This window comes from Carassius gibelio, chromosome A10, assembly GCF_023724105.1.
Source record: "Carassius gibelio isolate Cgi1373 ecotype wild population from Czech Republic chromosome A10, carGib1.2-hapl.c, whole genome shotgun sequence".
In the NCBI taxonomy this organism is placed as follows: Eukaryota; Metazoa; Chordata; class Actinopteri; order Cypriniformes; family Cyprinidae; genus Carassius; species Carassius gibelio.
This window is the reverse complement of record NC_068380.1, coordinates 802,200-817,225: the sequence shown is the minus strand read 5'-3', so window position 1 is coordinate 817,225 and position 15,026 is coordinate 802,200. Positions and strand designations below refer to the sequence as shown.

General features: G+C 35.3%; 3 protein-coding genes across 6 annotated transcripts; 1 reads left to right on the top strand and 2 right to left on the bottom strand.

Moving 5' to 3' along the window:
• Positions 1-1,448: 1,448 nt before the first annotated feature.
• On the bottom strand, positions 1,449-4,113 carry LOC128020716 (caspase-7-like). Of its 3 annotated transcripts, none has more exons than XM_052607342.1 (5): positions 3,835-4,113; positions 3,011-3,174; positions 2,489-2,572; positions 2,171-2,273; positions 1,449-2,077 (listed from the first exon to the last, which is right to left on the bottom strand). In XM_052607342.1, the coding sequence occupies exons 1-5, from the start codon at positions 4,052-4,054 to the stop codon at positions 1,761-1,763; spliced, it is 888 nt and encodes a 295-aa protein (XP_052463302.1). In that variant the 5' UTR covers positions 4,055-4,113; the 3' UTR covers positions 1,449-1,760. The 3 variants fall into 3 exon arrangements, with proteins under 3 accessions (XP_052463302.1, XP_052463303.1, XP_052463304.1); XM_052607343.1 differs by having other exon boundaries at positions 2,171-2,235; positions 2,505-2,572; XM_052607344.1 differs by lacking the exon at positions 2,489-2,572.
• Positions 4,114-5,887: 1,774 nt separating this feature from the next.
• Positions 5,888-8,152, bottom strand: LOC128020717 (caspase-3-like). Of its 2 annotated transcripts, XM_052607345.1 has the most exons (5): positions 7,908-8,152; positions 7,468-7,631; positions 6,948-7,031; positions 6,623-6,725; positions 5,888-6,529 (listed from the first exon to the last, which is right to left on the bottom strand). In XM_052607345.1, exons 1-5 carry the CDS (start codon positions 8,125-8,127, stop codon positions 6,216-6,218), a joined length of 885 nt encoding a protein of 294 aa, XP_052463305.1. In that variant the 5' UTR covers positions 8,128-8,152; the 3' UTR covers positions 5,888-6,215. The 2 variants fall into 2 exon arrangements, with proteins under 2 accessions (XP_052463305.1, XP_052463306.1); XM_052607346.1 differs by lacking the exon at positions 6,948-7,031.
• A 2,222-nt stretch (positions 8,153-10,374) lies between these two features.
• Positions 10,375-14,207, top strand: LOC128020715 (RNA/RNP complex-1-interacting phosphatase). The gene is made up of 10 exons (XM_052607341.1): positions 10,375-10,485; positions 10,805-10,881; positions 10,961-11,036; positions 11,118-11,249; positions 11,426-11,549; positions 12,263-12,323; positions 12,435-12,481; positions 12,563-12,638; positions 13,323-13,484; positions 13,586-14,207. Exons 2-10 carry the CDS (start codon positions 10,808-10,810, stop codon positions 13,872-13,874), a joined length of 1,041 nt encoding a protein of 346 aa, XP_052463301.1. The 5' UTR covers positions 10,375-10,485; positions 10,805-10,807; the 3' UTR covers positions 13,875-14,207.
• The last annotated feature ends 819 nt before the right edge of the window (positions 14,208-15,026 follow it).

Genomic DNA, 15,026 nt, shown 5'->3' with positions numbered 1-15,026 from the left:
CAGTCACTGTTTTGCAAAGCTGTGTTTAATGCTATGAAACTGGCTCCTTTTTTTTTGTTTTGTGGGTAGGCTATAGTTATGTGATGGCATCAGATGTAAAACCACGGCATATGATAAATACGTTTGATAGCTTTAATATAGACTACATGGCTATATTAAGTTCATGTATCATCATAATAATGTGTTTACTTCCATAGATAGGTAGATAGATAGACAGATAGATAGAAAAAGAAAAAACGTTACATCTGAACAATGTGGTCTTCTGAGTGGGGATGTACTGCAACACCGCCCTCTAGTGGCAGACATAAATGTTCCTCTGATGTCGGTCAGTAGAGTTAAAGACTTTCTGCCAGTAGATGGCGATGTTGCCTCAAGATCCCTTCGTAACGCACTTGCTGTCATTTGCTGTAAAGAAACTGGGGCTGGTTGTCAAACTCCTGGGAATATTTGTCGTGGTAGGATTGTTTTGTGAATTTTTGTTTCGATATAGTCACAAACTTGAAAGTCTTGGCTACAAAAAACAAAAAACAAAACAAAAAAAAAAAAAAATTTTTTTATAAAGACCTTCTCCCAGTTGTTGCCCCCCTCCCCCCATATATATATATATATATATATATATATATATATATATATATATATATATATATATATATATATATATATATATTATAATTATTATTATTATTATCATCATTATTTTATTTTTTTTTATTTAACTTATTTAACTTTTTTTAACTCCCGAAGCAGAAGAAACTGTTAATCTGTGTTTATTCAAATGAGCAAAAGCACTCCATTGCTCTTGAATGAAGTATATTCATGTAGATCCTGACATCAGCATTTGTGCTGGCTGTGTGCACTGATGAAATCCTGCATGCCTGGATCTGCTTCACATTCACTTCACATTCATTCATTGTGCAGTTTCCTTTGGACACACCTTCATTCACAGTAAATATACAGGGGCAGAGTATAATTATGATTACTTCATTTGAGTAACAAACAGCTGAGCCTCGCTTTCGGTTTTATTTTTAACTCACAGCATGTAATTATCTTTTTTCTTATTATTACATTAATTCTCTCAGACCTAATGTTAATGTGTTTTTTTTTTTTTTTACACTAAACACAGTTGCTTGATTTATTATTATTATTATTATTATTATCATTATTATCTAATTTAGGTCAGTTATGTCTAGCAAGTCATTGCACTTCCATATTTCGTCATATTTAAAAAGAAGAATTTTATCATTGTTAAGATTCAACGATGTTTGAACATTGTGTTAAGATTCAGAATTAATCAAAAGTGACAGTAAAGAGTAGACATCAGGTTATAAAATATTACTAAAAGTTATGTAGAATTTTTTGTTCATCACAGAATCCTGGAAAAAAAAATTATCATGAAAAAAGAAAAAAAGAAAAATTGATGGTAATAAGAAAAGCAGAGCAGAAGAGACTTCTTTAAAAAGCATAAAAACATTTAATGACCTAAAACTTTTGAACAGTGTAGTGTATATAAAGAAGAAGTAGAATATATAATGAGGTAGCAATGGCAGAAAAAAAAAACTTAAATGGAACGATAAGAAAGCACATAACATCATGCAACTTTCCCAGCAGCTCACTTCCTGCTGGACATGAAACGTCTTGTGACAGGAAGTCCTTGATTCATTATCAGTCTCCTGTGAAATACTTTGAGAGATGTTATAGAAGAGTTAAGGTGAATCAGTTTGTCTACATGTTCTTTGCCGTCAGTCTCTGTTCTGCGATCTTCAGCCGATGGAGCTCTTCCGTGACCTCCTGGGTTCATCGACAAGCTGCATTGCTGCAAAGGTCAAGCTCAAATCTTCTTCTGCCGTCTGACTGTCCATGAATGGGAAAACCTCTCTGGTGAAGCGGGTCACAAAACATGGCATCTGCTTTTTTCCTCCCAGCAGTTTCCCTCTGGATTCAAAGTTGTAGGCCACCTGATAGTTCAGTTGTGTCAGAAGTCTCGTGATCTCCAGATCTGGACCTCCCTCCTTTTCTAGCAAATCACAGAGGGTTTGAATCAACGCCGAGCCCAGAGGATGCATGAATGCACCGTACCCTAGAAAACGATTGAACGTACGTCAGTGAGGAACTGAAGTGTTGATGACTTTACAAACTATGCAGACAATGTTTTAGAGTTAATAAGTCAGACCTGGAGATGTGGCGTACATGACTGCTGTGTCAATAGGGATGGAAAAGAGCTCAAACATGCCGTCCACCTCCACACCTCCATCCAAACCATGCCCTCGACAAGCCTGAACACCAGAAAGTTAGCATTCAGTTAACATCTGTAACAAATTTAAACTAAACTTTTGTATTTATTTGCTGTGGGAGAAGACCCACATAGACAAAAGAAAGGCTAATAGTAATAATAAATTCAAAACATAACATTCTTTGGGTCTAAAATGACTGAATAGTGTCAGAAAGTCAAAGGAATTTAAATCTGGAATGTTATAATAACTGTGAGTACGTTTTTGTTTTTGTCCTCTTCCTCAGAGAATGAAGAATCTGTCTCCACCTCCACACCTCCATCCAAACCATGCCCTCGACAAGCCTGAACACCAGAGAGTTGTTCATTAGAAACATTCAATTAGGATCTGCAACAGGTTTCAAGCTTTAAGAAAAGTATACAGGTAAAATTATGAAATAATATCAGTTCAAATCAACCTTTAACATCCATGCATGTATTTATTTGAGAGAAACGCCAAAAAATGCTGTATTTCTATTTCTCTTTCATTTCCCATGTAAGTCTCATGTAAGTCATGTGAACAGTAAAGTGTGACTTAAAGTGTGAGTCGTGACCAACATTTTTGACCAAGTTTCATACTATTCTCGGAGAAAAATGAAGAAAAATGCTTGGCTTAAAATGACTAAACAGTACCAGAGAGTCAAAGGAATGTACTATCATCACAGCCGTCAATATTTGCTGAAGTATGCAAGAAGTAAAAAGGTCACAGGAGTTTGTCTGTAAGAAAGTTTTCACAAAATGTACCTGAATGAGGAAGAGTTTGCTCTTGTCTGCCATTGCAGGGCTTTCAAAGTAGCTGTAGATCTCTGCTAGTTTCACAGCACGTCCATCAGCGCCAAACACAACTCCCTCCTCACCGTGACTGGATATGATGCCCACAAAACAGTCTTTGACCGTCTTCTCGCTCTCTGAGGATGGAGGAAAGTATTAGTTAGAGACTTAGAGTCAGTGGTGGAATCAAATAGAATAAATAGAATAAACAGATCATGTGATGTCATGTAAACCTGCATGTGATCTTTATTTGAGCTCCTATTGTTTATGAGGTCACAATCTCTTCCATTCATATTATCTTCAGATTTTAGTTTGTGTGACCTTTAGTCACTGACATTGCTCATATGATTCAGTCATTCGTTTCTGATCCGTAGCAAAATCTAATTGTGATTCAACTCCTCAAAACCCAACACGAATATTTCTTTGCATATTAAATCATTTCAATCACATTTCAGTCAAGTCATACATTTCTTTGCATTTTTGTAATTAAATATAATGGACGGATTCTGCATGTGTCTAGCTCTTTTGTTCCTATTGTTTATGGGGTTTATGAAATCAAAATCTCTTCATTTCTGATTGATAGCAAAATCAAATTGTTGTTCAACTCCTCAAAACCCAACACGATTCTACATTTCTCTGCATAAAAATAAATAAAAAAATGTGCCAGAGGTAAATTGTAAACTGCTGATAAATGGGTACAGTATTATTAACAAGCGTGTGACTTTGACTCCAAATAAATGACCTTTTGTAAAGTGTTTTTAAGAAACACGAGAGAGAGAAAAAAGTTCTATTGTTACCTGCTTTAAATGCTTCATAAATCTCATGTGCTTCAAGGTCCATTCTGATGTCCACAGAGAAGCCGAGCTTGCTGAGGATCTTGTGAAGTCTTCTAGTGTCTCTCTTCACCCCGTTCCTCTTCTTCAGATCTGCATCTGAATAGAAGTTCTCCACAGACACGATCAGTGCCCTGTTCTTCACAGTCTTGTCAGCCGTGAAGGGAAATCTAAAAGACATCATCTTTACCTCTCTTCTGTCAAACACCGAGTTATAAAGCAGCACGATCTGTGTGTGAATAAGGAGAGTCTGTCTGAACGTCATATAACAGGTGAGTCAGCTTTTATGTGCCTCATCACATGTCTAATTGCATAAATGGAGTTTCCTCCCAGTGTTTTCAGTGTTATCAGTCTGATCTACTCAACACCATATATATAAATATATATATATATATATATATATATATATATATATATATATATATATATATACAAAAGCTTTTTGGGTGAGATTGCACACCTGTATTTTTTCCAAGGAAGGGTGGATATGTATGTAGACCGTAGACAGAATACATCATGATTTACAGCTCAACATTGTGTCAGCTTCAAATTATTTCTGCAATCCTGTTCTTCCCACAGGGACAGGGACGGTTAAAGGACACGGTGATAATTAGCATAAATAAAAATGACGTGCTTTTGTTATCTTGTGTGTTTACTTTGTATCAATAGCTTTTCACGTTTCTCAGTGCCAGTTTTCACCATGTAAATCAGTTTTCAACATGTAAACTGTTGTTTCGACCACTGCTGAAGAAGAACATGCTGTTGTCACATATGTGTTACGCCGGATTTGGCAGTTTGATATATATTTTTTATAAAGTTTGGCCTTTCCAATTGTTTGTTAGGAACCGATTCTTGTCATCAACAGATTTAAATATTTATAATAAAAAAAAAAAAGAAAAAAAAAAGACAAATGAGATTTGAATGTCTCAGAATTTCATTTCTCAAACGTGCCTCTTAGTGGAAGATGACTTTATGGTCTCTTTATGACTTTGACTTTATGGTCAGAATTTAAATTATAATACTGCCAGTGTCAATTTATTATTATTAATAATAATAATAATTTTTCAAAGTATGCATTTTTTTATAATTATAAAAATAATAATACGTTTTTAATTTATAGCTATTTTTCCACACTACAGTATTCAAGGGTTAATTTTATGACACAACAAATCTTGTTTTTAATATCAGCTGAACTGTTGTATGTTTAACTGTTAGATGTTTATCAGTACCTGCTTATCCTTTATGAATGTAAAACTGTATGTAGACTTGATGCAGATTGCTTGTTAGTACTGATGTGTGCCGTGCTCTCTGTACAGTGTGTTCTGATGTGTCCTGCACGTCAAGAAGTACATCAGTTGTGTAAAATGATGCACGTCTCTCATGCTCACTGCAGCGTCATTCCAGAAGTTCCTGTAGGTTACGGATCAGATACTTTACTGCATATCAGTTCGTGCTATTCGCATACCAGACATAGTTAAACGCTTCTTTATTTTTCTTTTTGTATCTCATTTTTATTCTTATTTTCACCAGTTCAGGTTACTAGAATATTTTCATCGACTTCTGTGTTTCATCATTGGGAGCCAGAATGTTCAAACTCCTTTTTCAGAAATGTCAAATTTTAATGTATAGAAGTTCACCAGAGTCCAAAGAATGACTAAACACTTTTAAGCCATACCGAATATCTCATAAGCACAAATAATAGTCATCACTGGATAGACAGTTAAAAGAAACCTGGCATTAGTGTTTGTGACCAACAGACTATAATGAAATCCTGCATGTCTGGATTGGCTGTCAACTCACATCATGTGAGCACCTACAAATAAACACTACAGTAACTACAGCAAGGACAAAGTATGTATATGTTGTAATCTGAGTCACAGAAACTAGTTTTGCATATTGTCATCAGCACAGGATCTGGATTACCGTAACACAAGCGTTTCCTAGAAATGGTGTTTCAGTTAAAATGCTGTTGCAACACTTATTGATTTTTGATTTGAGTAAGACATTGAGCTTCGAGTTCAGTTTGGCTTTTATTTGAATATTATATATAATACAGATGATCCCTTTAAGATTTATATATACATATATATCAATGTGTTTTTTTCCAATGCACTTTCACCTAAATCAGAATAGGACTGTTTTACTTTTGGAAAATATAATAAAGGTAGTAGCAAACACAGCATTATAAGACAAGTCACATCCTGCACATTCGCCAGCACCTTACTTCCTATTACCCATGCAACTTTACGTGATTATATTTTATCTTATCAAATGAGATGATACGATATCTAACATGAATCAGTTTGTCTACATGTTCTTTGCCGTCAGTCTCTGTTCTGCGATCTTCAGCCGATGGAGCTCTTCCGTGACCTCCTGGGTTCATCGACAAGCTGCATTGCTGCAAAGGTCAAGCTCAAATCTTCTGCCGTCTGACTGTCCATGAATGGGAAAACCTCTCTGGTGAAGCGGGTCACAAAACATGGCATCTGCTTTTTTCCTCCCAGCAGTTTCCCTCTGGATTCAAAGTTGTAGGCCACCTGATAGTTCAGTTGTGTCAGAAGTCTCGTGATCTCCAGATCTGGACCTCCCTCCTTTTCTAGCAAATCACAGAGGGTTTGAATCAACGCCGAGCCCAGAGGATGCATGAATGCACCGTACCCTAGAAAACGATTGAACGTACGTCAGTGAGGAACTGAAGTGTTGGTGACTTTACAAACTATGCAGACAATGTTTTAGAGTTAATAAGTCAGACCTGGAGATGTGGCGTACATGACTGCTGTGTCAATAGGGATGGAAAAGAGCTCAAACATGCCGTCCACCTCCACACCTCCATCCAAACCATGCCCTCGACAAGCCTGAACACCAGAAAGTTAGCATTCAGTTAACATCTGTAACAAATTTAAACTAAACTTTTGTATTTATTTGGTGAGTAGACAACTGTGGGAGAAAACCCACACACACAAATAAAGGCTAATAGTAATAATAAATTCAAAACATAACATTCTTTGGGTCTAAAATGACTGAATAGTGCCAGAAAGTCGAATTTAAATCTGGAATGTTATAATAACTGTGAGTACGTTTTTGTTTTTGTCCTCTTCGTCTGAGAATGAAGAATCTGTCTCCACCTCCACACCTCCATCCAAACCATGCCCTCGACAAGCCTGAACACCAGAGAGTTGTTCATTAGAAACATTCAATCAGGATCTGCAACAGGTTTCAAGCTTTAAGAAAAGTATACAGGTAAAATTATGAAATAATATCAGTTCAAATCAACCTTTAACATCCATGCATGTATTTATTTGAGAGAAACGCCAAAAAATGCTGTATTTCTATTTCTCTTTCATTTCCCATGTAAGTCTCATGTAAGTCATGTGAACAGTAAAGTGTGACAAAGTGTGAGTCGTGACAAACATTTTTGACCAAGTTTCATACCATTCTCGGAGAAAAATAAAGAAAAATGCTTGGCTTAAAATGACTAAACAGTACCAGAGAGTCAAAGGAATGTACTATCATCACAGCCGTCAATATTTGCTGAAGTATGCAAGAAGTAAAAAGGTCACAGGAGTTTGTCTGTAAGAAAGTTTTCACAAAATGTACCTGAATGAGGAAGAGTTTGCTCTTGTCTGCCATTGAAGGGCTTTCAAAGTAGCTGTAGATCTCTGCTAGTTTCACAGCACGTCCATCAGCGCCAAACACAACTCCCTCCTCACCGTGACTGGATATGATGCCCACAAAACAGTCTTTGACCGTCTTCTCGCTCTCTTGAGGATGGAGGAAAGTATTAGTGAGTATTCTGAATGGATTGTGCAAGTTACGTTTTTGTAGTTATCCTAGAAATCTGCAGTCGTGGCTGTCATTATAATGTCAGGACTGATTCAGAATGCAAAAATCTCTTCCATGTAAACCAATAAACTCAAAACCTATGAATAAAAATCATAAAATAATCATAAAATAACTTTCATCCATTGAAACAACCAAAAATTTTTTTTATTTTATTTATTAGTAAAAATGACAGCATCATGATGAGCTCACATTACCTGCTTTAAATGCTTCATAAATCTCATGTGCTTCAAGGTCCATTCTGATGTCCACAGAGAAGCTGAGCTTGCTGAGGATCTTGTGAAGTCTTCTAGTGTCTCTCTTCACCCCGTTCCTCTTCTTCAGGTCTGCATCTGAATAGAAGTTCTCCACAGACACGATCAGTGCCCTGTTCTTCACAGTCTTGTCAGCCGTAAAAGGAACTTTACAAAAAGACATGATTTTCTCTTCTGTCAAACTCTGAATTTTAATGCAATCAAATTTGATCAGAATAAGCTGCATGAGTTTGTCAAAGCATCTGTATGTGTATATATACTAGTCCAGCCCTTATTTGCATGAAGTTACTTCCTATTTATGAAGAATGTCGCTTTTAGGCAATACCTTTGAGTCATCAACTTTGTGATTAAACAACTCAAATAATTTAATATAGCCGCTAATCTAAAAAAAGAAAAAACCTTTCAGGTGCTTTTAAGGTCTTTACTCTTGCAAGATTTTATGACAACGAAGACTGGTGAATTTCAATTGAAATCAATATAAGAAAATATAGGGAGGATCCAGTTAATATTTACTATTATGGTTATTATTTTTGGAAATTATTCTCTGTTTATAGGCACGCTGAAAAAAAAAACTTTTTAAACAGTCTTTCTACTTAAAATCTTCATATGTAATATTTGAATTAAACATCATTTTCTTTGTAGCTATTTGTGAAAATGAATAGCAATTTCTAAGTGAACTTTGTTTCCTAAATCTACGCCAAAGTTTTAATGTAACAAACAGATTATTGAGCTCATTTTACATATTGTCCAAAATATGTCAATACACTCTATGTGGTAAATTGTCACAATGGGAACATGCATTAAATAGTGAATTATGTGGTTTTTGACTAATTAAAAATAAAATTCTGAAGAACTTTTATGTTTGTTTGTTTTGGTCAACTTGGAATATGCAATTACAACATAATAAACTCAAGTGACAACTTAGCCAAGTTAATAGTGACAGAAAAATTGGAACCTGTATTACAAAAATGTAAATATTTATGTCAAAATCACTTCTTTTCACTTCAGTTCAATTGAAAGACAACCTGGAGTTTGCAGCTAGAATTAACTAAATACGGGTAGTTTGGTGGCATGCATATTTTCAGAGCAATTTTCCTTTTGACAAAATGTTTCCCCTTGTCTCAAACTTCCTCAATCTTATGTCTATCTATACCCAAATCTTTCCTGGTATATAATAATATAATTCCCAGTCACGGTTCATTTATCACTGAAGATGCACTATACAATGTTCAGAACAACTTACCTCATCTGTACTGAAGAATTATTAAAAGTTAACATACAAAAATAATATTAAGCATTGTTTTGGCCAACAGATATTATAATGAATAAAGTGTATCAAACTGTTTGCAACCAACCAAAGACAGAAAAAGTCAATAGTATTTAGATGTAGTCACGAGTTCAAAGGTGGAATGCAAAGCTCCAGAGAAACATTCCGATTACATACATATGTTGCAGCTTTCCTCTGCCCAACTTCCTTAAAAAGAATGTCTGTACTTATAAGTATTTCCTGCACAGGTTTAATTCCTGATTCTTCTACCATATAGTATTCAAATACTTAGTTTTTTACTCATCATTTTTATGTTATTAAAAACAACGTTCAGAGGCAATTACAGCGTCTTTATTCATTTTTGCTCTCATAAACGTGAAAGTCAATTTTTACTTGTGTCTAAAAAAAAAGATTTACACACACATAAAGAAGACAGTATGGTAAAAGTAGTGTATATATCGATAGCAATACATCGACTATTTATTGTGTTTGTTCTTTTTATAACACATGAGTGAAATGTGTGCAAAAAAAGCAGCCAAAACACACAAAGCAAAGCCTCAATGATTTTTAAGGTACATTATCAATGTATTTCTGATAGTCAATGAGAATGTGTAGTATGCACTTGAACAAGTCAAGTGAGCACATATGTAACTAACCATGGTTTTTGAGTTTATTTGTAGAGATGGTAAATTTTTGTTTAGGGTTTATTCTTAAGTCAAGTCAAGTCTGCTTTATTGTCAATTCTTGCACATGTACAGGACATACAGGGAATTGGTGCATACAGATAACACTAACAGTAGAGCATAAAAATACAGATAGATGCAGATTTAATATCAAATGCAACTATACAAATAAGGGCATGTTAAATTAAAAAAAATTAAATAAAAAAAATAAAGCAGCACAAAAGCACATGGCAGATAGAGTGCAAACCAGTGAAGTAAACAAACACTGCAGATTAAAAAAGATTGTAGTGCAAAAGATTTTATTCAGACTGATTTAAAAAGACAAAAATTTAGTTCTTTATTTAAACGGATTGAAGAGGAGGTAGAATGACGTCTTTTTTTAATGAAAGTCGCCCAAATCAGAAGAGCCACTGATCAAGCGCTTCAGCTCAGTTGTGGTTGGGTTGCAGTTTTTCCTCCCGTCCTGAGGGCGGCAGCAGAGCGCGCACTTCCCGAGCACATTAACTACGTCACATGAGTTACCCGCACGCACGACTGTGTCGTATCGTGGAAGTGGGAGAATCCCACAGAGGTATTGGTTTACATTTCAGCAAAATATGTCATTATTTATTGTATTTAAATATAATATCTGTCGTGACGTAACGCGGGTCTTGAATACGTTTGTAAAGACTGACAAAGCCTGCATGTTAAATACATTCTGTTTTGGTAAAGACTGAAAGTGAAACCAGTGTCTAATTCTGTTTTTATGTACTTTAACTCCCATATCTGACACGTAATCAAACTAATTCATAAATAGTAAAGTTTTAGTGTTCATTAAAGCTGTACGAATTCTGCTTACAGTAGTGTCAATCATGTATGTGATGTAATCAAACATATGTGTTTTGCAAAAGTGTATGGCAGTACAAAAGCCTAAGCAGAGCAGCCGTGAAGACATGTCTTACAATAAGAAAAATGCCATTCCTGACAGGTCAGTTTCATAATCTCACTTATTTTATAAGGTTCATTACCTGAAGTAAAGCTTTAAGGGTGGTTTGTGTCTCCTTTAGATGGACAGAGTATAAAGCAGTGGGTAAACGGATCCCTGGAACTCGTTTCATCGCCTTTAAAGTTCCCTTAAAACAGGTCTGAAGACATCCACAAATCCTCCACCTGTTTGAAACACACACGTGAGCTTAGAATTAATTCCATTGCTTTTTGTTGTAGTCTTTCAGATATCAATTAACGCAATCAGAAGTCTTTGGGCCGTTTGATCTTGTGCGTATTTTAGAAAAGGAAGGACAACAACTGGGTCTCATCATTGATCTGACCTTCACAACTCGCTACTACAAAGTCGAGGTAGGAATAAAAGCCTGAGCAAAGGGCTAATCATATTTTGTCCTTGTGAAAGTGTAAACAACTCTTCCTTGCTGCAGAATCTAGCTTGACGAGGTTGGAGCTTGATGAGTTTTTGTCAGGGTGGAGGGAAGCTGATGGACTGACTTTCTCTGAATGTGTGATTTTGTTTGTTTCAGGATTTGCCAAACACATTGTACCACCTGAAGATCTTCACAGCAGGGCATGAAGTGCCAAACGATGCCACGATTCTCAGCTTCAAGAAGGCCGTCAGACGTTTTCTGCATGACAATGAAAACAATGGTGAGTTTTAGTTAATTAAATCAATGTGAAATCAAAAATGTGAAATCGATCCTTACCGATCAGTGGGATTTTAGCAATATTCCTGAAAGAAGTCTTTTAACTTACCAAGGCTGCATTTATTTGTTTCAGTAAAACAGTCACATTGTTAAATACTATTACAATTTAAAATAACGGTCTTCTATTTGAACATATTTTAAAACTTTATTTATTCCTGTGATGCAAAGCTGAATTTTCAGCATCATTAGTCTCCAGTCTTCATTGTCACATGATCCTTCAGAAATCATTCTAATTTCCTGCACATTAAACATTTATTATTTTTAATGTTTAAAACAGTTGTGCTGCTTCACATTTTTATGGATTTCAGGATTCCTTGTTGAATAGAAAATTCAAAAGAAAATAATTTATAATCTTTTGTAACATTAGAAATATCCCTTTTGATTAATTTAATGCATCCTTGGTAAATACAGTTATTAATTTATTTTTGACTGCAAACTTTTAAACAGTAGTGTACTGTACATGTTCCTGGTTTTATAGTGAACAATTCATCAATGCATCTTATGACAAAAACAAATAATTCTCATCAAAAAGCAAAAACGTAACTAATGTTTAATAACCTATTTCACTGAGAAATATGTCACTACAGAAGTAAATTAGGTTGCTAACATTGAGTTGAGCTGACGTTTGTTTAACAAAAAATACTTTTTAAAAAACAGATAAGCTGATTGGTGTTCATTGCACGCATGGTTTGAATCGCACTGGATATTTAATATGTCGGTGAGTAAAATTACTTTCTTTTTGCTTGTTTTCCGTATTCGTGATCCATTACCTTTGTCTTTAGATGAGATGTGCATCCAACAGTTGTCACTGTTAAATATTGTGTCATAGATACCTAATCGATGTTGATGGGATGAACCCCCAAAAAGCGATTAATTGTAAGTATACTCCCTCATACTTACTGTGTGTATTTGCATGCTTTTAGGAATTCTTATTTGAATGCTCTGATTTCTTCCAAGTATTCAATGAATCAAGGGGATATTCAATTGAGAGGCAGAACTATCTTGATGACCTGAGGACGGGGCCCAAGAGAAGGTGAGCTCTTCTGCATGCCATCAGAGCCCTGTAAAGAACATTCGATCATATTTGACGCTGAATTAATTTCTTAGGCCTCTAAATGATCAACATGATCAAAACTTCTGAAAAGCCTGTTGTATACAATCTACGACAAGCCTTCTGTCATCCGATTGATAGTTTAAACCTTTTTAGCTAGTAAAAAGCCTTTTAGTATGATTGTGAACATTCAGGTTGTTACTTTTTTTTTCTCTGAAACCTTTGATAATTTTTTTAAAGTACACGTAATAATGAGTTATTTTGTTAGTAATTTCCAATATAAACATTTACTGGACATGTTTGCCTCCAAGCATGAAAACTACAGTGTTTTGATCATAAGACTACACATTTAAATCATTTATCATCTTACTAAAACATTTGAGCAATATAGATGACAAATTATATTGATATGCATTTTATCAATAATCTGTTATACTGTTATAAAGCTTTCATTGATTTACATTACACCTCATCAGAATTTCATCTTTTGGACCATATAAACATCAGCAACTTTCCTCAGTTCGGGCCTCTGATGAAAATTAATTTGTTCTTTCTTCCTCATTATAGCTCCATGTTCTCACTATATCATACTATATAAGGCAATTATTTTTTATTTTTAGACTTTTATTTTATATGACATGCTTAACCGTGCAATTTTTCATGCAGTAATGAAGGAATGGAGGAACCAGACAAAGAACCTGTCCAGGGACTTGCAAACGAACCACGAGATGATGCTCCTCATCATCGAAGGGAACAGCATAACCATTATCCTCCTTTTAATGGACAAGGACTTCACCAGTGGCACAGGGAACCCCAGAATCAATTTCTGTAAGCTCAGATAATCAAATCATTAGTCAACATGAAATCAAAATGGGCTTTCTTATTGGATAAAGCTGTTTCTTTTTCTCAATCTCCCAATTTATCCTCAGACCGTTTCACCAGAAGAACAACATGAGTTGGTTCGAACCACCTGAGCGCCAGTTCTTCCGTCCACCCTTGATTCCTCATCCACCGCACGCCGTGAGACCCTGCTTTCCCAACCAGAGCATCAGAGGATTCCACTTCGGACGTTATCCAACTCTGCGTCCCTCCGACAGGTTTGGCCAACCATACCACAATCCACACGTGCCTCCAGAGGGATCCACGGGACCTCCAGGGCCTGACAGAAAACTTCGACATAGACACAGGAAGGGCCCGAAAGATTGGACTCCTCGCTGAAATGAAGGAAGCTACACATATTCAACCCAAACTGCTGGACTGTGCTTTTCTGAACTCAAGCTGCTTGTCCGATTGTTAAATTATTCTCTCTGTGCAGGAACTCTTCTTTTTCTTTGATGGAGTAAATGGATTTGGTCTCCTACAGAGGTTGACTCTTTTATTAGACTCTACTAGCTAACAATACTACTACTTCTACTACGTTTTGGGGTGGTTATCTGTTATTAGGTCATTTAATCCAGCAAATGTAACACACAGTTCATCTATAACTGCCGCTAATCTATCAGGGCTTATGTTTTAAATGAAGTGAAATATTAAACACCATTGAAAGTCCAATTACAGTTGTTTTATTATTTCCATATATTTTACACATTTTGTATTTCTTTTTTATCCTGCGCAATTAGATATCAATGAGGAACAGATTATTTGTCATGTTTTTCCTGCTTAAAACTGGACACTATTACAGTAGAAATAAACATTTTCATAACTTTTTAAATGCGATTCCATTACAGTACAATGTTGCCTTCAAGGCAACATGCAGTTTTTTTTGTCATTTCCTATGATACATTTAATGATATATTACATAAAGTTTTTGAAAATAGTTCTTTATTTACCAGATTTTTGTAGTTAATTATATGGATGAAAATTGATGATAAATGCACTTTTCATTGGATAAACTATGGAGTCATGTGACATGTACACATGGGTCCTATATGACCACTTTTTTTTGCATTTTCTTTGATTAGTATTAATTGTATATTTATTTGATATTTGAGCACTCCTACTCTGAGATAGCATTTATCAACTAAATGGGTGTCTCTTTTTATAAAAAAAATTTGAGGCAATATTTGATTAAAAATATATAATTAGAAGAACAGCAATAATGTATTACTTTAACAGTATATACATTCGATTTGTTTCTTCATCCTGAGGGAAAACACAAGCATCGTAGTGAGGGAAGCACAAAGCTCTAAAAATATGCATAGAAGTGCTTCGCGATTGGTCAATAGGCTCTATGCACGACACAGTTCCGGGTTCGCGTGTACTAGGCTACCAACTTACGGTTCAACTTCCTGTTTATACACGGACGATATGGCTCTCTTTTATAGTCGCTGTCTTCAGGATTTACCTCGTCTCACAGTAAATGACATAGAC